We start from the raw sequence: 26,047 nt of genomic DNA on the forward strand, positions 1-26,047 counted from the left end.
GATACAAATAAATTTATGTTAATTACTTCTTTTTTCATAACTCTATAAATTAAAAAACTGAAACACTTAATGACATGTGTAGAGTGTGTGGATCACTTAACACAATTTAATGTAGATGTGAGATTTCGATCCCTTTTTTATTTCCACTTTCGTTTTCATCAGCATTTCAGCAGACTTTTAATTAATCGGAAAAGAGGGCAACAGAAAGGTCAAGCGATGGGAAGATGATGAAGTGGAAAAACTCCTTTTTCTCTCTCCAGTCGCAATATTCTGATAGATAAAACCAATCAAATATCCCTCTGAATCAACAACCATTACAATGTTTTAAAACCTTATAATTAATAATCAAATGTTTTGACTAAGAACCTGTCAATAAGGATAAAAATATGAGGTAAGACGAGTCACAACAACAGCTAGAAAGTATCAATAATTCAGCTGAATTGTCCGGTTCTTGACAGCTTATATTAACCAAACCCAGAGACAGCTCGAACTTAGACCACATTAAATCAAAATCACTTGAATCAATTCAAAAACACAATATGTGTAAAAAGGGCTTGCACCCAATCATTGGGGCAATCACTATAGAAGACCAACCCCCAGCTGGACCTCATTCTCATCACAAGGATCAGCCAACCTTCTCGAAAGCATTGCCATCAGACTGACCACCTAATGAGGTATTATAGTCGTCAATTGTATGTAAACTCTCTCTCTCTTGATCAACTTAGAATCTAAGTTAGATTTAGTCTTTAAGGAAATAGCTACCCACTAGAACTATCCATGTTGGCTAAGATAACTGAAACCAATGTTAATGCTTTGTTTCTTTAGAATGTTTCATCTGTTGTAATTTTTTTTTTTTTTGGTTTATATTAAATGTGTTAAGGTTATCAAATGGTTGTAGTAACTCGTGTGTCACCAACACCTTATCGGCCACTCTGCTGACCCTCCCAATCATGACTTCAAAGAAGAACACCATCCATTGACCCCATGAGCAGGACTTACCATCCTGATGTCAGGAAACTACGTTAAGCCTCGCATCTTAACCCCCGACTTCTCACATACACAGTACAACATAACTAGACTTTATTCAAGTTTGGCTATACACACCCTTCATCTTTTTTGACCTTGTTCATATTCCAATGCTGTCTTGCTCGCTGGGTTGACTATGTTGCCAGTCAGAGAATGGTACATGTTTTCTTTTTATATTCTTTTTCTATAGTTTCTCACTGTAGAGTCCAGCAGTAATCCACTAACATGTTCTCATTCTACATTCTGCTATGCCACTTTTCTATTTGAGAAAGAATCTAATGGAACCTTTCTCTGTGTTCATAAGAAACAGCTCCTAGGTTGGCAGGAAAAAATCTAAGTGGGAATGCAGGAAATGCATCTTGAGTGGCAAAAAGCAATCCAGTGTTTGGTAGGACATAACCAACTTCTCCACAATATTCTTAGTTGTTCGCTCATACATTCTTGTTCACATTTTTGAATGCGTTCCATACTTTCTTTTCTGGTAGGTTAAGTTTTCCTTGAAACTAGGCTCCTTCAAAAGCTGTCTTACTTGGGGACTAAGAAAACTTTTGCTTCAAGTATGCAAAGCCTTCTCCTTCTCTGTCCATACTTTTCACAAAGTTTTTCATCAAATTGAGCTTGATATGAAGAGGAGGTAAGAGGATTTTAGTTTTCTCCACCAGAGCAAGAAAAGCAATATTCTTCTGACCTTGTACATTTGTTGCATGATCGAACCATTTTTTTTACCAAATAGTGATTGATTCTTGCTTGACAGTCCCATTCAAATAAAAAACAACTTGAGGTCAGCACACACATTCTACTTATGCTCATTGTATTTTATCTTGTCCAGCATTACCTTCATGTTGTAAGTTTCTTTTACGTGAACAGCATGAGCAATTGGAACAGATGAATGTTTGTTGCCATTGTACAGCAAAACTTCTTTAAGGCTGAACTTTGATGAGTCAATAAAGAGTCTCCAGGATCCTGTGGCAGTCAAAGCTTCTCTAACAAATGTAGTATATCGTTGCAAAAAAAACTGAGATTGTCCTCTATTGAAAAAAATTCAAATTTCCTGACTCTCTTTTTCTGATATTTCCTGGAATTTAACAAATATGATTTTTCTGGTTTTATATTTTATTCAAACAATAGTAACAGAAAGTTTGTCTAAAAGAAACATTTTTCTGCAAAAATGTGGTATTTAAAAAAACTGTAGGTGATAGAAGATTATGGACTTAAGATTCACATTCAGCATGCATTTTCTTTTATGAAAGAATTTTGATGCAGAACAGTGTTATTATTCAATTTTGATTCATGTATGAATTTTTGTTAAAATGAAACTTTTAAATAAAAGTTTAAAAAATTCAATAATAATCAAATTTTTATAATTTATATTGAAATTTATACAACCATTTTTAAAAGCTAATTAAAATAAATGATTTTTAAATTATTTCAGTATTTATATTTATAAAAATATAACACTAAAATAATTATTTAATCAATCAAATTAAAATCAATCATTTGGTATAAATTTTGATTAATTGTATATTGTTTATTTATAAATTATATTTTAAATTATAAAACAGAGAAATAAAAGATACATTGTTGATCAAAGCAGTCTAAATTTTTTCATTTAAAACAATTAGTGAACTTCATAAAAATATAGTCAAAAATAAAATGTCAAAGAATTCTTGTGTGTGTAATGTATGTGACTTTATTTTGTTTATTAATTAATGTGATGCATAATCTTTCGTAATGGTATAGGCATAGATGATGAATTTGTTCATGTAAGCCCATCCATTGGTGATTTTCAGTATTAGTGTTCAATGGCTGGATTGTCACTAAAGCACTTTGGCAGGATTGGTGTATGTTATCCATTGTGTTTGAGTGAGAGGTAAACATGTTTTATGTAGCAGCCATACTTGGACCAGTGCTGTGTTTTTTACTGGTATCCAAAAGAGACTGTGGCAAATTTTTCAAACCTAAGCTTTTGTCTAACCATGAATGCAGACCCTGTCAACCCAAGCCAGTATCACACTGCAAATGTGTAATAACCACGTTTGTTTTTTCCACATAAGTGATTATGCCTATATACCTGAAACCAGGTGTTTATAAATCAGCCACTCCTGACATGAGGAACAGACACTGTTCAACAACAACCTAAATTAGATACTGTTCATGAGTTACTTTTTGCTTCATCTCTTCTCATAGACCTTACTGATATGAGTGGCCTTACTGAAAGCTTGTGTTCCTGACAGCATTGCTCTATGGTTCATTGGAACTAACAAGCTCTCCCACTCAACAAGATAGTGATTGGTAAAAATTGTTATTGTTATCATTATTATTAATTTTAGAAAAATTTAACTAATATTTCAGTAATCATTGTAATAATCTTGATTATAAAAATATTTTTGTTACTTATTTGTTTATTATATTAATTATAATAATTTCATTTTTATTGTTTATAACTATTTTATAAATTTCAAATACATATGCAAAAAAGTTATAGTCCAAATTATACCTAAATGATATTAGAGCAGTAAGTACCTGCTTGATTTACATAAATTATACGGTTCAAATTTTGCTTTAGGCTATTCTTTTCTTCCAAATATTTTGAATTAATTTATTATTTAATTAAAATTTACTATAAAAATGACAACATTGTATACTTCTAGTTTCTAAATTATAATAATAATTAATTTATAAAAATAAAAAATATTATAGAACAATAAATTTGGTCTATTTTGCATAGGTTTAGAACTAATATAAATTTTATAAATATTTTAAAATGAACATTTTAATTCTGAGTTAAGTTTAAAATAGTAAGTTAAAATCTTATATAAATATTTTTACCTCTCCATTTATATCTTCTGGACCATTCAATTTAATTTCATAAAATATATCTCCATAATTAACATTTGTAATAGAGTTCCACACAATAGTGAAATTGTTCCACACACCCTCTACCCATATATCTTTTTCAAGAATACTATCGGGAATTACATTAATGTCAGTTAATTCTTTCACTGTAATAAAAATCAGCATATTAAATAAATGAAAAAATTGTTTTTTAAAATATTTTTATTAATCTTTATAAAACTAATTCTAAATAATAATTATAATGATATACTGAAAAACAATACTGAAATATAAAAACTTTTTCCAATTTCTGTTAATGTACATTGTGATCATCAGAATTATTAATCAAATGATAAACACTCAGATTTTATTATGCTATTTTAATGCTAATATATTTAAAAAATTGTTATTAATTTAATTTATTAATCAATCATCTTATAAATTAGAAACTATTTTTATTTATGTAACAATTATAGACTATTTATAATTTAAAGTTATCAAAGAAATACAAAAGAGGGCTTGGCTTGAATCACTTAGATATTGTAACTGGTTAAAAGACACATATTATTTGGTCAAAGAGAGTTGCAAATTTAATGTCTATTTTAAACTATGTTTTTTCTAGTTATCTTTAATTGGGCTGCAATTTGAAAAAATTGTAGAACTATAAATTCCCACTGTTGTCCATCCATCCATCTGATGTTCCTTAATCTCAAGAATGGAGTTAGACAGATGAAAGGCAAGATCAGATATGGAAAGCCTAGAGGTAAAAGGCCATGATTAACTATACATGAATTTCTTGTATAGAATGAAAGTCACCTGATTTCAATTCAAATATTTTCCCCTGAAAGGAGTTAGATAGATGGCACAACTCCAGGAAAAGTATGATGTACAAGAGCAAGACACTACTATTTTGAGGTGGAGAGCATATATTTGAAATTTAAAAATTATTAAAAATTGCAGCCCAGCATTGTGACAATGTCACAATAAATAATTGCTCATTTATTAATGAATCAGTTCAGTTTAGATCAGGAATCTCCAACCTGTGATGTGTGGGCCACACTGCAGCCCACTTAATATTTTTATGCAGCCCACTGCCCTCTAAATTTTTTATGTACATTTTCATTTATTTTGGTAAAGTATATAGAGAAAATTATTCTCGTTTCACTGGATACAGTTTGATGTCGTAATGACATAATTGGTGACATAATTTGTAACTGACCAATCAAAAAAATTGGTGACTTGGTCTGTTATTTTGATTGTTTCCGTTTTAAAAGATTTTTGTAAGGAAGTGATGTTGTTAGTGATAAAGAATGAGTACCTTTCATCAGGAGGATGAAAAAAACACATAATTCCTCTGTTTAAAAGAATGTAAGCCATTTTTAGTGACTCAATGCTAAGCCTAATGTCAAAGTGGAAGTGACTAATTTATTCTTTATAAAAATAAAAACAAATTCACCCTTCCACTTAGGCATTCTTTTGTATTACAGGTATATAATACAGACATAGGTCTATCTATATATTTCTTTAGCTAACATAATAATTTAAATATTTTCAACCTCCAATTATATTCATAATTGTTTCATCAAATTTAAATTTATATTTTTAATAACCCAGCATTTGGTCATGGCATCAAATACTGAGAAAAAGAAAAATAACAGAAGAAAGGAGAAAATTCAATATCTTTTGGCCAGAAAAATATTTTGCAATCGAAACATGCAATAATATTATCTGCCTTATTTGTCATGAAATAATTTCCATGGGAAATTGTGCATTTTCAAAGTTTATTACAAGAACAGAAGAATTTCCTATGAATTTTGAAAAATATAGTAAATTATGTGAAGTTTTGTTAAAAGATTTAACAACCAGATTTTCTGACTTCAGAAAAATAGAAACTAAATTAAAATTGTTTAGTGACCCATTTTCATTTAATTATATGAAAGCACCAGCTGAACACCAGCTAAAACTCATTGAACTTCAAAGCAGGGAATCTTTGAAACTTATAGAGAACATTCCTTTCTTGAGTTTTATAAAAAAATTCATTTTTTCAATGAATTTGATGAAATTGTCAATTTATCTAGAAAACTGTTATACATGTGGGGTAGTCCATACCGCTGTGAACAATATTTTTTGTGCTTGAAAAACATTAAAACTGCTGAAAGAAATAGGTTGAGTGATTCCCATTTAACTAACATTCTTAGAATTAAGACTAGTACCATAAAAGCGGATATTGACAATGTTATAAAAAAAACAATGTAAAAAATTGCATTGAATTTATTTTTATTTTGTGTGAGTATAATTTATTTTTTAATGTCAATAATACAGTATTTTTTGTAACAATATATATTTATTTTGAACTTTGATATTCACGTTTTGAACTTTTTAAAAGCATATATTTATATAAAGTACCTTTGTGACCCACTGTATATACCTAAAATTCTAATTTGGCCCATTAGGAAAAAAGGTTGGACAAGCCTGGTTTAGATGGTAAGTCCACATAATTTTAGTGACTAACTTTTGTCTATTGAATTTTATTAGATAACTTTTTTGCAAATAAAATATTATCTAACATTGCATGACTTTGTCATATTGTATTAGAATTGAGGCAGAGCCAGAAAGAAAGAAGTGATAAGTGATTCCTGCACTTAAATCAAAACAAAGAGGCTATCCTTATACTTACTGGCCATGGGAGACATAATCCTTGTACTTGCAATCCAAGAACAAAGCAGTTGCCATCGATTGCATGGTTCTTGTGAGTTTTGTTCAATTTTTGCACCTATTTTCCGTTAGGCACACACAATGTTGTGCTTTTTTTTTTTTTTGTTGTGTTTTTATTTTTGACCCCTAGGTCTAAATTCCATTAGGCACACTCAGTCGCATCTGAGAGTATGGATATTGTTACTTTAATATCTCTGTATATTGAAAACAAAGTCACAGACTCCTGTTTTTTTACATTTAAATAGACCCTCATTACATTTTTGGATTCCTTATTGCAATTAATAGAAAATAGCAAAGTTATCAAAATCAGCCCATTAAATTTTGATAACAAACACAATTCTGTAAGCCACATAGAAGAGGCTTTCCTAATACCTCCTCCTCCACCTCAATAAAATTCAATAATTGTTTACAATTACAGCTATTCAAGTTTTTCAACATCAGTACCTATTAAAATGTTAAATATCCTTTGAGATATTTCAATTTTCTAAATAAAGATACTAATATAATTCTTTAACAAAACATCCTCAAAATTTAATATAGACAAAAATACAAATCATTGAATCTATTGCAATGAATCTATAATAGTATTTTTATTATTGGATATTTAATTAGTTTATTCAGAATCACTGAGTACATTAGCTAAATAACCTCTAACATCCATTTTTCTAAAAACTTTTATAATCATAATTTATCTAAAAATAAATTTAACAAAATTCAATTCACAAATATATTGAATCACTGGAATATTTAAATTTTCATTTAAATGCTTGTGATATTTCCTTTTAGCTCACTATTTAGCCATTTTAAATATGAAATAAATAATATAAAATATTCTATCCACAATCAGGACCATATTTAGACATTAATCATTGGTGGTCATAGAAGTAAATTTTGCTGACTGATACTAATGGCTTATACTGTTAATTCATATAAAGTGCCAGTTGAGAAGGATAGTTCTTCTACCCTCAGTCTCCCCATTGATCATGATCCTTTTTTATACTTCTGTTCTCTTAATTCTGAAAAATACATTATTATTATTATTTTTTTTTTTTTTGGTGGTGTAACTTTATTGACTATTCAGTGGAATTTTCAAATATTAGAAGTGAGACAACCCACAAACACTCTCCACTAACTTTGCCATTATCTATAATAAAAACATCTTTCACTTTGTTCTACATTCAAATGGAACATAACATTCCTACTAGTGGAAATAGTTTCAAGCTTATAATCAAAACTTATTAAAAAGAAAAAAGAATGACTGAATAATCTAAAGTGAAAGATCAAAACAATTTATGTAAAAATTTTAATATATTCTTGTAATTTAGTTTTTATTTAAAATTATAATTTAATTTCAATTTTTCAATATTTACACTAATTGTAAAATTTGAATTACAGCAATAAATAAATTTACAGCAATAAATTTTCAAAAAAATTAATGAATAAATAGGACAAATATTTCCACTTCTTAAAATATAAATCCTATTTATTAAAAAATTAATACAGTAGAGCATCGATTATCTGAAACAATTCAGGACTGGGGTTGTTCGGACAACTGATTTACGAAAAAATATATTAAACACAAAACTGTACTGTATATACTTTATATCACGTCTTACAAATACTTACCTTACATAAAGTAGTACATTAAAGTAGGCCTACAGTTTAGGTTGGCAGGGGGGAAGTGCTGTAGCACCACAGCACTAGTGGAAATTTGAATTTGCTGATTGCCAGAAAGAAAGAAGTGATCCCTGCACTTGAATCAATCAAAACAAAGATGCTATCCTTGTACCTGCTGACCATGGGTCCTTGCACTTGCAATCCAAGAACAAAGCAATTGCCATTGATTGCATTGTTCTTGCAATTGCCAATTGGAATGCTTTTGATTAACCGAAAGTGCTCCAATCAGCAAATTTGGCAAATAAATGTGATATTCTAACATGTCCTATGTTTTGAATCTCCTATTACTAAGAGATTCAAAACATAGGACATGATTAAGTGAATAGAATTCTTCATATTAAAAACAATACTGAATGTTCTTATTGTAAAATATCTGTTAAAAATGTGAAAAGCCATCTATTTGACTTGTATATGTCTTTCCCATTTAAAAGATGTCAGATTTACTCAGTAAAGATTTTTATTATAACTTTCTTTTATACCAAAACTTAACTATGCCGATATTGTATAAATTTAATAATTTTTTTTGTATCATTAAGTTTGTTACAAATATTTTTTGGTTCACCCTTGTAAAAGTGACAATCAATAAAGATATTATTTTTTAAATTTTTAATAAAAACTGTAATCACTTTTATATATGAATGTAATATATAAACTATAATTTAGAATTTACAAAAAAATAATTTCAACATTTAATAATTTAGTTTGAATTATAAAATTTTCTTACTTGGATATGGCTGTAGAGCTGGATCAATAATAGTGAGAGTTTTCAAATCTTTTAGTCCTACATGTTTAAAACATGCAACATTTCTTCCAGACATATCACTAATTAATGCTTCTTTCTCTTCATTAATCCAGAAAAGACGATCACTAAAATACCATAGGGGACCTTGACTGTATTCAAAAATAAAAATATAAATCAAATTTTCTAATATGAATTAAAGTTTTAGATCAAACTATTATAACATGTGACAATTAAATTATAATAATAAGCACCCTGGAAAACATATATACAAATTTAATAATAAAATAATTTTATTGTTTTTCTAATTTTTTAGTCTTATAAATGCTTGTTTTATCTATACTATCTTTAAGAATGCAAATATTGAAATGAGTAAAAATATTTATTAAAAAATTAACAGATATCTGTATTTTTATACATTTAGAAAAAATAAAAATTATATATGTAATTATTATATTTATATTTACATAAACATTTCTATAATACAAGATCTAAACTAATCTGGAAATAAATAATTTTCCATATATGCAGCTAATTGAATTATTGCATTTATATTTTCATTTCATTCCTAGCAAATTAATCATTCCTAATAAGGAACAGAGCAATATTTCATTAATATAATTTTTAAGCATAAAAACAAAATTATTATTATTCATAATAATGAACATCAATATAAAATGAGTCATGAAAATAAAATAATTATTTTGTGTTATGTTACATATAATTAAAACACAGATAATTAAATTTGAATTAATAATACTAAAACCTATATTAGTGTTAAACTGGTATCATCACAATGCCCATTCAACATCAGTGAAAACATTTGCATTTTTTATAAAAACGGCTAAAACCTATATTTATATGTAGGAATATAGGAATATAGTGTTTAGGAATATAGGAATATAGGTTTTAGTATTATTAATTACATATAATTATTGATTTATTACAATATTCTTTTTTCTACTCTATTCATGCAATTAGAATTTTTATTAATAAGAAAATAAAATCCTTCTTATTAAGAAAAGTTTTAAAATTTAAGGATCAATTTTCAGCTGTTCTAATTTATATCCTAAAATCTTATTTAACTTAATTTCAAATATAGTATCATAAAAATTTAATTTTAAATTATACTTGTTTCTGTACAATGAAGGATGTGGTTTCATTGCTACTGATCAAAAATAATGTTACTCTTAACAAACTTATATTATTTATTGGTATTTCTATAAGGTTAATATAAACCTTATAGAACTGAAAATATGAAGTTATCATTAGATGACTAAATTGTATAATTTACTTGATAACTTAAATTTTATTTAAAGTCTCATCTCAGGCTTTCAAATATTTCACCAGTAAAATTCATGTATTATTGATGCTGTCAATTAAATGATCTGGAAATATCCACTAAAAGGTATGCTGAAATTATTGCACTTATCTCTTCAATATATTACCTTAGATTTCTAAATGTTAACATATCTTAATATCTCATATCAAAAAACAAAAGTACGTATTTAAATATGGAATTTCTGAAGTATATGTATATTTTTACGAGAAATTCTATATAATTTTACATACATATATTGAAAAATATATGAAAACTATTGAAATACAAATTTTACTTGGATTTTTTTTTACATGATTTTGATTTAACATGATCTGGGAAAAAAAATTCAATTCTCTTTTTGCATGATTTGTTTACATGTTTAAAGAAATTTGTCTTTCTAAAAATCTCCATTTGATTTTATTCTTAAAAAAATACTTTCTTCCTTTTCTAGAAAATTGCTCTTTTTTAAAATAATTTTAGAATTTGCACTTAAGGCTGTTACATATGTTCACATAAATCTTAAACTTTGATTGTTTTTTGACTTAATTGAACATGTATAGTAACAATAAGCCTTTAATTCCAAATTTATCCTGTGATTGAATCAGTCAGAAAAATTTAAATCAAAGTTTGGTGATTTGTTTATGTAATTGTCTTTCATTTTTTTTCAATATGGGACCTACTAATGGGCCAAGTTAATTAATAACATTTCAAACATTAGTGGTTGGTCCCAGATTCATGCCTGACCTACAGGCTGGCTATGTAGAGTTTTCCAGGTTTTCTTCACATGTCTGACAATCAGGGACCAGTTTTTCTGGGAGACACCCCCTTGGTAATTCATCCATGTATTGCATTACCTTATCCCATTAATCCAATCCAATTCAATACAGAATAATTTTTGTATGCCATTTGGTTTCTGTTTAAGCTGATATTGTGATCTTTAATTGAAAAACTGAAATAAAAATATAATAAAATTTGTGCAAATAATGTAATTTATTAAATTTTGCTAATAAGTAAGTTACAATTCTCTCTCTCCTGATTTATTAACTAAAACTAAAATATTGTGTTTAGACACATCCTATTATATTAATTGGTTTATTGTATTATTTTTACTGCTTTCTAAGGTCTGGAACTGATCTTCAATATGAACAATATCTTTTTTACACAGATTTTTCAGGAATAATATGTTCCCAAAACAGTGTAAAAACAGAATTGGGGGTATATTATCCTATCAATTAGGATTATGTGATAATGTTTCTTCTTTCAAAAAATAATATAATATTAATAATAATAAATTATATTTAAACATAATATTATCATATAACATAATAAATCATACTTTAACATATTTCAATTAAATCATTGCATATATTCAATAAGATTTTGCAAAACTTAAAATATTTTTTCATATTTACATTTTGAAGAAAACTTATTTTTTATATTAAGCATTTGTTCAAAACAATGGAAAATCATATTTACTATTTGTGATCTAGCATTCTTAATTATTGAAAATTATACCAACATAAGAATTCTTCAAAAGATACAAAATTAAAACAATTTCTTGAAATCAGAAGTTCATGAGATTTGCAAATTATATACAGTATATCATGCCAGATGTAGGTTGTGGCAGATACAAGGAAAGGGCTATAAAGGATTAAGCTTTCCCTAATGACACAAAATAAATTAAAATTTATTTGTTCAAACTTCAAAATGCTGTTTTTAAAAACATTTATGAGGATAAATATGGTTTATTGAACCATGCAAAATAAAATTGTCATACATATGTTAATAAAAAGTAACTTATTAAATATTCAAACATTTTTAATTTTTGAGTTAGCCCCTTTTTAGATATGTCTGGATCTGCTACTGGATGTAGATGTATCACATTAATTGATTTGCTATATTAATTTCATGTCATTTAAGATGAAAGAGAAAGAAATTTAATTATTCACTTGACTTTTTCATTAATTTTATTTTATGACAAAAAATTAACTCATAATAAAAAATGCAGTATTAAACAGAAATATTCAAATAGTTATCTCCTTCATTATTTCTATAAAATTCATTTAATATGCCTTTATTATTACATTGAAATATTAAAGCAAACGTCTATAATACTGCTTATTTAAAAAGTCATTGTAAATAAGCAATTTTTATAGAATAATGCATACAATGAAATATTTTAAATCATTTAATTTTCAACATTAAAAATAAAAATAAAAAGATAAAGATATTCTAAAACATTAAATAGTTTGCTTTATAAACTTACATAGCATTTTCTGGTAACTGTGCTATCAATTCTATGACATCATCTTTATTTCTTCCAAAAACATTTTTCAAGGTTTTTGCACTATAAAGCCAAGAACCTTCATAATTTCTAATTGTCCAATATATTTTTTGTTGATCATAATTCAAAGTGAGACCCATTACTAAAACCATAAAATAAAAATTAGTTTTATTTGAACTTACTTTGATAGATTTTTCATAGATCTTATTTGATATAAAATCTAGACTTAAATTTACAATTGTCATGCACATGTTAAATTTCCAATTGTCCAAATTTCCACTATCCAAATTTACAATTGTCATGCATATGGAATTAACTTTTAATTAACACCAAATATTTTTGAATAATCAATCAAATATTAAAAACTCAAACTTGGATTGATTATTGCAAATTTTTTTTATTATAAAACAATAGAATACAGTCCGTTTCAAAATTATAAACACACCCAACTTTTTTCAATAACAAAAACATTAACAATTGTAATTTATTTATTATATTAATATATTGTTTACAATATACAATTTAAACATTTTCTGAAATTTTTAAAGCAATCTGACAATTACAAAAAAAATTATCACATATTTTCAATTTTTGATTGTTTCAAAAGTATAAACACATGTGCACAAAAAACAGATTTGTGGTGTTTCAATATTTTGTAGGTCCACCATTTGATTTAATTAGTTCAAATACTCTATCAGGCATACATTTTACTAGTTTTGAAGTTGTTCTTGTTTAATATTTTCCCGACAATCCATGATAGCTAATTTCAATTCATTTACAGTATTGTATTGTCTGTTTTGGCCATAAACAAGACAATTCACAATGCCTCAAACATTCTCTATTGGTTCATATCAGGGCTCTGAGATGGCCAATCAATTACAGTAATTTTTTTCAAAAAACCAATTTTTAGTTGACTTTGATATATGAATAGCAGCATTATCCTGTTGGAATTGCCAGTTTTCTCCCCCAATAAGTGATTCAAAAGTTATTAAATTTTGATACAACAGTTCTTGATACTTTTCTGAATTCATTCTACCCTCTATAAATACAATATCTGTTTTACTTCCCCATCCAAATTCTGCCCACACCATCACAGATCCTCCACCCTTGCTGTCTGCTCATTCTGACTTTTGTTCTTCCTCAAATCATGACAGTAGTGACTATAACTGTCAGGTCTATCCAATTTCCACTTTTTTTCATCTGGAAAGACTATTTGTTTCCATTCCTCTTCCCATGTCATCTTGTCTTTGGCCCACTTTAATCTAGCTGTTATGTGCAATTGTGTTAATTTCAGTTTGGCAGCCATTTTTGTAAATTTCACATTTTTATGATTATGCATACATATCCATATAGTTGCTGGTGAAACTGCAATTGACAATGTTGATGCTGCTTCTCTGATAGCCAACTTGCTGACCATCAGTAGATAAAAAACCTTTCTTTCATTTCTAGGTGTAAGGAGTTTAGGCTTTCCACATCACTTATTTCTGCCATAATTTTCACCCTAAATTAACACATTTCTCACAGCACATGTAGATCAATTTATAACTGCCAAAATTTGTCTTAGAGATTGTCCTGATCCTTTCAGTTGGTAAATTTCACATCTTTCTAACTCTGTTAGTTTTTCCACAAGGCATTGTTTTAAATCACATAAAACCATTTAAAATTGGTGCCACGTTTTTAATAATGAATGATATTCACCTCTGGTGACAACTAATTAAACCAATAAGTAATAAAAAAATTATTATACTAATTTTATGCACTTGTGTTTATACTTTTGAAACACTCAAAAATTGAAAATCTGTGATAATTTTTTTTGTAATTGTCAGATTGCTCTAAAAATTTCAGATGTTTAAATTGATGTTGTAAACAACATACTAATATAATAAATACATTACTATAGTTAATGTTTTTGTTATTGAAAAATGTTGGGTGTGTTTATAATTTTGAAACGGACTGTATTTATAATGTGCTAACTCAGAATGTCTGATTATTATTAATGAAGTGAAGTTATTAAATTAATAATGTAAGCTGCAATTAATTTATTAAATAACTATAAAAATGTTCAACATACCTCTTTTACCCGAAAATACACCAGTTTGCATATATGTATATGTATTATCACCATTTAAATTTGATCCTTCAACAGAATGAGTTGTTGACCAATAAAGATGTCCTGATGGAGAATCAATGACAAGTTTTTCAGCCAAAGTACTTATAGGAAGAGATTCTGGTTGTGTTCCATCTAAATTGGCTCTTGATATCTATATAAATTTTAAGTAAAAAATTATCAAAGTGAATAAGATTGATATTATATATACAGGGTAATTAAAAAATCTTTCTCTGATTACAAACATTTATTGTGCAAAATCTAGGCTATGTAGAAACATGCTTTTTGTGGCATAATTTCTAGACTGATATCTAAAGTTTTATTTGCTATAATGTTGCATAGCCCAAGTGGCACTGCAATCACAACTATCCAAATAGTGTTTTTGTAGGAGAAAACTCAATTTGTTCTAAGGTTTCATGAAACAGAATTACCAGTTCTAGTTCAGAAAAGCTTCGGAAAAAAGCATGGACAATAACATTAAACACGAAAAGCATGAAAAGTGTTAAAGGTGTGTAAAGTTTATAGACTAGCAGTGTTGATGACTTGAACAGCACTAAAGGACCAAGTATGAAGAGACTTGATGCTGTGTGTAAAGCTTTCCAATGCAGTCCCCACAAATCCAATGAGTGGACTTGGTTAATGAAATATTAATTTCAGATTTTTAATACCTAGTTATAATTAAATTAATAAGTTCTCTAAAAGTCTAAAAATTTTTATTTTGATGTTTAAATAATGAAGTCATTATTAAAAATTAATTAGATATTAAAGAAATCAATCAACTTTAGATTCAAAATCTAAACTGTGCAATCAAATAAACTTTATTTGTCTAACATTCATGACTTCATTAATAGATTCTTTTATTACTACAATTGTTGTTTTTATAGTTAAGATAACAGTTAGCTATGCAGAACTCAATTAATTATACAAAATGTCCATAAAGTCCATGTGCAATTTTAAAAAATTTATAACTTTATTAGTATTTGTAATAGAGAAATTATGCAGAATGTATTGGAAATAAGAAAATCTATATATTTTTATTATTTTATTGAATTTTATTAAGTTTCTACATGTCTATCATCATTAGTAATACAAAGGGTAATATGATTTTGTAGTTCTCTAAAAACATAAAAACATTTGCCAATTGATTTACAGTAATGCCTGAAATCAGATTAGTTATTTTAGCTTTCAAGTTTTCTAGTTATCAAGGTTTGGTTCCATATATTATTGTTTTCACATGTCCCCATAAAAAAGAATCTAATGGAGTCTGGTAAATGTGGAGGCCAAGAAAATGGTCCACCTCTTCCAATCCATTACTAAATAATTTTACTTAAAACCAGGTACATTAAGCTTTCTGATACTTCTTACAGATTTTTTTCTATAACAAATACAAATAAAGTTATTTTAAAAATGTTTAAATTGCACACAGACTTTATAGACACCCTGTATATTTTATATTAATACGTACTTAATTTTTGAAATATTTTATTATTGGATACAACTGTTAATTCAGTCATTGCTTTAAGTGCAAAATGCTACTAAGAAGATAAATTTCCTATAAGAAAAGTTTTTGAAAATATTCTATAATTTCATTATGTAATATATCCTTTAATTACTTACAAAATAAGTTTACATTGTAAATATCAAATAAAATTATTTTCTGATGTTAAAAATCAAGACATGAGTCTTGAAATGTACAATACATTTAACAAATAGTTTATGTGCTTCATAAATAGCATTATTATTCAATAATCTCTTCAAAAACAAATAAATTATACATAGAAATACATTCAAGTAGAAAAGTTTAAGCAATTTTGAAGTTAAATATAAATATATTTTATATTTTCGAAATAAAGCATATATTTACAAAATAACAAACAAAATATAGAAAATAGACTAATATATATTTAACAAATAAAAAAAAAGAAATAATAATTTCACTGCTTACTAAGAAAATATATAAATTAATTTCATATATCAATTCAAACAAACAAAACAAATTATGCAAATGTTAAATATAACTGAAAGATATTTCTATAAAAATCCAATAATTTTATTTCTACATATTATTAAAACTTTTAAATCAGACATTCTAATAATAAAATATGTCTGTGCATATTCTTAGTTATAAATGCAGAACTAGGTGAAAAATATCCTAAAAGAAATATCTCATCAGATGTACTAATATAAAATTTAATCATGCAAGAAATATAAAATATATCAAAAATTAAAAATGTATATACAAATGTTAAAAGTAACACTGTCATATTAAAAATTTGAAACCTATAAATTAATTTAGAATTTATTATATTGTATAAAAATATAAAACAGACTTACAGACAATTTTTGTCTAACATTAAACAATATGGTATTTATCTTAACTGTATGACAAAAATAAAAACGTAAGACATAACTTCTAAATAATTTAGATTTATTAAAATAATTTTCAAAAAATAAAAGGCAAAGAAATATAATATAAAAAGATATTGAATAAATTCAAATGTATTATAAATTTTATAATAGACTGAATTATCAAATAAGAATAATATACTGTATTATAGAAATATTTATTGTTTTTTATGTTTTTTATTCTTTTTAAAATCTCTCATATAACATTTTCAATATAATATAAAATTTAGCTTCAACACATTGAGATTGTTCTAACAGAAAAATTAATCAAAGCAAAATATGTGATTAAAGTTTATTAAAATGATTTAAACTTTTCTTAGAAACAGAATCTAAAATTTGAAGAGAAACTTTGTTATATGCTATTACAATAAGAAAAGAAAAACTAAAAATTGAACAGTTTACTTTATATAACAAATGAATAATTTATACTTTTTAATTCATGATTATTATAATAAAATTACAATGAAATGTTGAAAATATAGATTAATTGTGACTGGACCCACCAGGATTTTCAATTTATCTGAATTTTCAAGTATATGTGTAAATTAGCATTATTAGTACTGTAAATTCTAAATATACTGTAATTCAAGTTTAGGTATTCTAAGTTCAAGCCAATATTTCAAAAGGAACATAGGAATATTTATAAAGATTCAAAACATAATTTAAAGAATCATGATATTTAAACAAAAAATATACTAATTGTAATTTCAAAATTAAAAAATTTCAAATTCTGAACGTTAGAACATCAACAACACAAAACTGAAAGAACATCAACAATGAAATTACTCATTAAAAGAATTAATATTCATTTTAATTTGGCCAAATGCAGATTTTTGATGTTCTGGAGTTTTGATATCCAGATTTTTGATGCTTCACTGTATCAATTTTGAAATAATCTAATAGATTTTTCTGCAGAAGCATAGGAAGAGAGATAGAACTTTAATAATTGAAATTTTGTACATGAAAAAGGTAGTAATTTAATATAGTAATTTCAGTTAGTAAATTAGAGATTAGAAATTTAATTTTTTCTAAGAATATAATTTGTTTATATAATTCTAATAGTGACACTATTGTTTTGGTTTTACTAAAAAATAAAATGTAAAAATAATATTTGTAGATATTTTAATATACTGTATTTTATATTGAATATTTTGAATACATTTCTGTAAAATTCTTCACTTATTTGTGTATACAGTAATAAATTTTTATACATCAAAATGAAATTATTTATGAGAGTCACATTTCTACTCATTTTTTAAATAAGATAAATAAATTTTAATTTAACAAACAATTAAAATTAAAGATATAAGCTGTCTTGCTTGCTAAAGTCCATTTTAATTTAGATTAATATTAATTTAATTAATAAACATATAACAGAAGAAAATTATTCAGTTTAATTTTACAACTAATATTTATCATCATCAGCATCATTATTATTACTTATTCATATATCTTTTTTTTTTTTTTTTGCAAAATGACATGTTGATATTTCTTTATTTAATTCAAAGATAGCATTTAACATTTAAATAAATATTTAACATTCAACATTCAGTTAACATTCAAATAAATACATAAATTTGTACTGTTATTTTATATAAACATTTAAATTTAACTAAACTACAATATAAACACAGTGTATATTTTAAATAAAATAATACTAACCATTTTCTGAACAGGACTGGACCAATAAAGTTTTGGAGCTAACCAATCAATTGCTATACTAGCAGCATTAGATATGTTTTGTAATCTTATCACAGAATGAGGCTTTAATTTATTAACTTTATAAACTAAACTTAAATTTGTTTTCAAAAAAATTTCATTTTTGTACCAATTTATATCTGTAAGTATAATATTATTATAAATTATTAATTATTTAATATTTGAACATGTAAATTATAGCATAATTAAAATTTTAATTGTACTAACCTGTTACACCAATTTCATCTAATTTTATATTATAAATTAATGGTTCTACATTTTCTCCTATAATATCAGATTTTATAATTCCTTCTCTTGAACTCCAAATAATATATGGATAACCTGGTGACTTATCTGCAACAATGTTTTAAATGTTTCTAAACAATTTGAATTTTATTTGACCACTATAAAATTATTTTACTCCATTACAAGTTGAGTATCCCAATCCAAAGTTCTGAAATCTGAAGTATTCCAAAATCCATAACTTTACTTTTGCAGCAAGTAGCACTTTACTTAGAGTATGACTCACTGTTTGTCATGAAAGATGACATAACAGTGTATGCAACTGTCACAAAGTGCAATGTCATGATTCAGTAAACTGTCAAGCATTGTAAGTGCAAGGTATGACAACTTATTTTCTTTTGGGTTGTTTATATAATGCTGAAAGTGTCAAAGAGTCTGACAGTGATAATTCACTTCAACTTCATCATATCATGTATTCCAAAATCCAGAAAAATTCAAAACTTAAAACATTCTTGGTACTACGTATTTCAGATTAGGGATACTCAGCCTATACTAATTATTAATTTAATAATTAAAAATATACTAAAATTATTAAATTATCTATTAAAATAATTTATTAAAAATATTTATTTTTATATACACTACAGTAACATCCCTATATTTCATTTAAAACAAATAAAAAACACAGAAATGAGAAATAATTATCTTATCCTTTCCTGTACATATTTATTAATAAATATGCACAGGAAAGGATAAGATAAATATGTTTAAAATATAAATATATTAGGTATGTATGCATGCATTGTTTTATGACTATCATAAAACATTACATACATACATATTTCAACATTTGATAGTTTATGTAAACAGAAGAGTTACTTGTATTGTTGATTTAAAGCTTTGAAAATTTTTCATGGCATTTGGAGAAAGTTTGCTTTAACTGTATAAAATAATTAGCATGAATGAGTCTTGCAATAAAACTGATTTTTTAATTTTTTTTTGGTTATTGTTCCAGTGTATTAAATTTTTGAAATGATATATTAATGACTTTATAATTACTGCCAAATGCACAATACTTTTAAACTTTATTATTTAATAATAATTATAAATTGATATTACACATATGAATATTAAATAAAATATTAATAAATAAATATTCACTTAAATTTTAACAGAAATCAATATTGAAATATATTTAGTTTTTTTTCATTTTTCATAAATCTCATGTTCAGTTTATAAATATGGAAATAATTTACATTGTCTAAACATAATAAACTTTTTGTATTGTTTTTCACACTAGAAACCAGTGATCCTCAAACAGTGCATCCAGGCACATTGATATATTGTAACAAATGGCTAAATATGTAATGAATATTATCAAAGTATATTTTTAATAATGAGAAAAACTGATCTGTACAAAGATTTATTATATCCATGATAAACTAAAAGCTAGGTTAGGCCTATAGAGTAGCAGTTATTATAGTACACAGCTATTTATAATTTATAAATTTAAAATATATTAACATATTTTAAAATTTTTTCAAAAAGTATGCCATAAAATTTTTTCATTGGTAATATTGCACTGCAAGTTATAACAGTTTAAGAACAACTGATCTAGACACTAAAATGACACACAGTCAAACCTGTTTTTATGCGGGGGATAGGAACCGCATTAAAAAAAAACGCATTAAAAAAAATCTCACGAAACTTCACGAATGGCTGTAAATAATAGTTTTCATAACACAATTAAAAAATATTTTTTTTATGCGGTCAACAGGGACCGCATAAAAAAAGTCTCACATAGAAAATAACTCAAAACCATACGAAATAGAATTTATTGACAACAGATGTCAGCACTTGACTGCATCGTCTGGTCTATCGTCTGTTTTACATATTTTTGTCCAGGTGGTGTTTTGTTGACTTAAAAAGTAAATTATTTCATTTTTCGCATATTCATGCAATAATATTACTATAATAAGTGCATTTATGCTATAATAAGTTTATTTAGCTATAATAAGTCAACGTAAGACATGATGAATCGCACGAGACTAGTCGCCAACTATACTGCACAAATTAAAAATTTGCATTAAAAAAATCGCACAAATAAAAATCGCACATAAAAAGAGCGCATAAAAACAGGTTTGACTGTACTTCATTTTAATAATTTTATTAATATAAATGTAAAAATAAAATAAAATATATTAAATAATAAAAATAAATAATTACAAAAATAACACATCAAAGTTCAGGAACAGAATCTACATATATTTGACATTTTCAAACTTTTATTTTCATTTTCAGAATTCTTCAAACTTCAATATAAAGAATTCTAGCTTGAACTCTTAAGTTTTAAAATAGAAACACAACATTAAAAAGTGAACTTAAAATGTTTTTTTCAATAAAATTGTTTAAAATATTGTTTTATTAAAGAAAAATATTCTAAGTTAAATTTTTGAACTAGGGTTTCTCAATTAAAAGTTTAGGTTTTAAATTAGCATTCTTTATTTTAAAGTTTGAAGGATTTGAAAATAAAATTAAAAATTTTTTAAAATGTTAACTCAGATTTTTTGAACTGACTACTTTGTCTATGTACAGAATCTGTTCTTGTATATGACATACTGTATATATAAGGAATCATAAGTAATAGCCAATTTTCTTATTAATCTCAAAATTTAATTTCAGAAAGTAATTGTCTTTTTACTTTGCATTAATGTCTTTCCTACAAATTCAGTTGACCATTCTCCTTTTCCACCAAGACTGCATGCTCTTATTTTTATTGAATAGGTTGTGTTTGGTCTCAAAGTAAAAATTTTGTAAATATTATTGGCAGTCCTATTTCCAAATATTGTGAGATTTTTGACATGATCAAAAAGTTGAATTTCATAGAACCATTTCTGCCAGGCACCCTTTCCTATATAATAGAGAAATATAAAAAAATATCAATTATTTATTAAAATAAAATATTTTGGATGCATAATAACATATGTTAAACTTACCAACATCATTTAACAGTTTTGGTTTTGACCAAAATATTTTGGCTGTTTCATCTTGAAAAAGTGCTTGAACATTTTCTACTTCATTCAAGGGAACTAAACATAAGAGAAATAATATAATTAACAATTGCTAATATATAATATTTTAAATTTTCTAAATATGACACAGTACCTGGATATGGTTGAGAGTCAATATGAAGCACTTTTACATTTAAAATATAATTAGCTTTAATAAGAAACTTATTGCGATAATATTTATCTACTTTAGAATGATATTCCTCTCCATATATGCTTGTGCCAGTTGTCCAATAAAACAAATTGTTATGATAAGTTAAACTTTTTACATTGGAAAAATGTGGACTGTGTGAATTATATCGAATATCAATGCTATCAGTACCATCAAGAGAAGTAGCTATAATTGTATTTAATGTAGCATTTGGAATTAAAATTCTAAAATTCATATAATCAATTGTAAATGTCTCTAAATTATAATCCTTTATGATTAACTGAATGTCATTTTCAAATGCAGGCTTAAGAGATATATCATGCAAATCTACTCTATATAATTCACCAGCTGAATATCCAGAAATTAACCAGTAGAGATACCTACAAAAATATTCATTTTATAAATAAAATATATCTAAAACAGAAAAAATATATATATATATTATAAATCTGTGTATGTATGTATTTTATGTTTTATTTTAAAAATAAAATATGAAAAATTATTTAAAAAATCAAATCATAAATTAGTAATTATAAATTTGTACCAAAATATATTAAAAATACATAATAAAAATGTTAAAAATATTTTCTTATAATTTATTAATTAAAAAGATAAAAATAAAATATTTTAAATTTATAATTTAAAGATAAAATTTTAAATAAATTTGTTTCAATAGATATGCAAATATACATGAAAACAAATTTAAATTAAGTCTGAAATTAATATATATGTAATTTTTTTCAATAAATGCAGAACAGGTTAACTTAATTGACTGATAAAATTTTAGAATGTATTCATTCCATTGTAATAGTCTCTTATCTTTTCTGATCATTTTCTGATATTATTTTTGACTGATTTTTATATACATTTCATATTTTTAAACATTTTTGGTTTACTAACTATAATTTCAAATTTAAAATTATTAATGCATACAATTGAGACTGGAAATAACAGCAATAATATTTTTATTATATTTCACAAAGATTACTGAAGCAAATAATAAATTCAAAAACACTAAAGAAAATTGATGTATAAAAGTACATAAACTTTTTCATAATATAAACAACAGTTTAATAATCAAAAACTAAAATAATTTTTAACCTTTAATGTTTTCAGAATTTTATTTTATTTCTTTAATTATCAAACTATTGTTTATATTATGAATATACTAATTGAGGGTCTGAGTGGAAAATGACATATCCCACAAAACTAGAAAAAATGAGTTACTAACAAATTTGGATGTGTGCATCATCAATTCATCTTCTAAGATGCTTTTATGTTTCAGTTATATACCCTACAGATTGCACAGTACAGGTTGGGAAAGAAAATCACTTAACATGCATATAACCAAAAAATGTACATTGAAAACATCATGAACATGCATAACTCTGTAAACATTCAAGATAGGTCAATAAAATCTTTCAGCAATCAATTCCTTGTGAAATTCTGATCCTAAATGATGTGTCACATGATCCCCCTCCCAGTTTCAGAGTCACATTCAATTTGGCTGCCATGAAAATGGCAGCTATGCATGTAACACAACTGTTTCCCCCTTGGTCTAATGTATTCTTGACATGTGCAAATTAACTTTGGATACATTCTATATTTTGTAGCAGGGGTGTTAAGTGACTGTATTTCCCACCCTGTACATTCATATTAATAAAGCACTGTACTGTACATTAAAATGCTGGTGAATTGAAACACAAATTCTTTTTCTTGAAAACTTCCTTATGTGGGATATGCTGTTTTTTCATTCAGCCCCTCAAATTAATAAAGAAATTGTAACTGAATAATGCTTGTTAGTGCACATTTTGCACTAAAGTCTAAATTTAATTTGCCCCCAAAATTCTAACATATTTATCAATGATTTTTAAAATATTATGAAATTATATTTTATGAAATTTATTAATACTTTCATATATATTTTAGAAAAAATTATATATGAAAGGTTATATAAATTATATTATATAAAATTTATATAAAATAAAGGAGAATATTTTCCTATTATATAAAATAATAGGAAAATATAAGGAATTAACAATTATATAAAAATAAATTCTACATTCTGTTAGAGTTGTTGAAAATATTTTTAATTGAAATATATAATAGTCTAATTATAAGTTATGTTGTAGTAAAACAGAAGAAGGATAAGTTTATTAATAATTGTTCTCATTGTTTTTTCACTTGCAGTTTTATTTGGACAGAAAGGATTGTTGTCTTCTGTCACTATTATATAACATCCAAAGAGAACAATTATTAATAAACTTATCCTTCTTCTGTTTTACTACAACAACTAGTAAGACAAAGTTACTATATATATCAAAATCAAATATTTCATGAATAATTCGGAGATACAGTTTTACATTTCATACAACAAAAATATCAGTAAACAAATTTTGATTTCAACCAAAATTTATTTCTTCAATTTCCATAAATATTTAGTTCTCTTTTTTTGGAGACAAAAAAAATTCATCTTGATCTCAAAAATAGCCAAGCTATATGTGACAAATTTTGATTTTAATGATCTTTGCATTTGTTACATTTATTGAAAACAAAATGATTGCTAAAAATTATACAACGTCATTAATATCAATTTTATAACATTTAGAAAAGCTTTGTAAATAATCCTAAAATTTGTGTTGATTTCGTTTTTGGTCGTCTAGAGAGTGCACACTGGTAACAGGTATTAATTTTTCTATATTTTACTAAATTTATTTTAGAAGTAAATATTCAAAAACTTCTTTAAAATCTAGCAGGAAGTTTTTGGTGTAAAACTTCCTGGTAGTTTTAAAGGATAATATTAATATTTATTTCTATAAAATAGTTTCCCAGATTCATGAAATTATTTAAAAGAATACAAACCCATGAAAGGGATCTACATGTAAATCACTAGGCTGTTTATATAGATTTTCAATTACTGTCCTGCAGTTACTTCCATTTAATTCACATCTGTTTATCTGCAACACAAAGAAAAATAGTCTGTTAAAATAAATAAATAAGTATTATTATTTTTCATCATCATTTATTATTATCCATTGGGAATTATTTTCCCTGTTAATAAGTATTATTATTATTATTATTATTATAAAATAATTTTAATTAATTTATTTATATCTTTAAAAATATATAAATTTACAACTTTTAAACAAATTACATTCTGTTTTTAGAATACTTTTACAAATTTTTTATAAAATTTCAATAATTTCATTAATCCTCTATACTTGAAAAGTAATCATATACATATTTTTACACACATTTCTATATAGATTTAATTGTAATCAGTACAGTATACTCTTGATTGTGTGCAGATTATCTGGTTTGTAGATTATCTATGCATGCTTACATCTTAAAAATTTATGTCAGGAATACAAATATTAGTATTAAAAGAAAAAATCTACATTGTTAACTCTTGCTATTAAAAATGGTACATTTTTAATAGCAAGCTTTTTACATTAATCCATTCATTTATCTTTCCTTGATAAATTATATAAGTTTATAAACAAAAATATTTATATATACTTTAGAAATGCATAATTCAATGAGAAATAGTTGCTGAATTAAATATAATTATTTCATTTTTCATTTAAAGTGAACCAAAAAATTTATATTTTAAAATATATTTCAATTAAAAAAGTTAAAATCATTATAAAAACACGTTATCATTAAAATTCTTCTTTTTGAATAATGTTTTGTTTGTAAATCTAATATAACAACCTGAACTTCAAACAAAGAGATCACACTTTTGTTCTTAACTCCAGCAAATTTTTTTGCAAAAAT

General features: G+C 25.3%; 1 protein-coding gene across 1 annotated transcript in view; it reads right to left on the bottom strand.

Annotated features, from left to right (window-relative positions):
• Positions 1 to 26,047, bottom strand: part of LOC136979855 (proto-oncogene tyrosine-protein kinase ROS-like) — a 140,265-nt gene that overhangs the window by 50,147 nt on the left and 64,071 nt on the right. The window contains exons 12-21 of the mRNA XM_067275876.1: positions 25,133 to 25,227; positions 22,217 to 22,650; positions 22,048 to 22,140; positions 21,753 to 21,962; positions 19,037 to 19,162; positions 18,773 to 18,948; positions 14,669 to 14,858; positions 12,580 to 12,739; positions 8,978 to 9,144; positions 3,856 to 4,028 (exon numbers count right to left, since the gene is read on the bottom strand). Coding sequence (XP_067131977.1) covers positions 3,856 to 4,028; positions 8,978 to 9,144; positions 12,580 to 12,739; positions 14,669 to 14,858; positions 18,773 to 18,948; positions 19,037 to 19,162; positions 21,753 to 21,962; positions 22,048 to 22,140; positions 22,217 to 22,650; positions 25,133 to 25,227 — 1,824 coding nt within the window. The remainder of the gene's footprint in view (positions 1 to 3,855; positions 4,029 to 8,977; positions 9,145 to 12,579; positions 12,740 to 14,668; positions 14,859 to 18,772; positions 18,949 to 19,036; positions 19,163 to 21,752; positions 21,963 to 22,047; positions 22,141 to 22,216; positions 22,651 to 25,132; positions 25,228 to 26,047) is intronic.

The sequence above is a fragment of the Centruroides vittatus genome, unplaced genomic scaffold (assembly GCF_030686945.1).
Source record: "Centruroides vittatus isolate TY-2023 unplaced genomic scaffold, ASM3068694v2 contig_651, whole genome shotgun sequence".
NCBI classification, from domain to species: Eukaryota; Metazoa; Arthropoda; class Arachnida; order Scorpiones; family Buthidae; genus Centruroides; species Centruroides vittatus.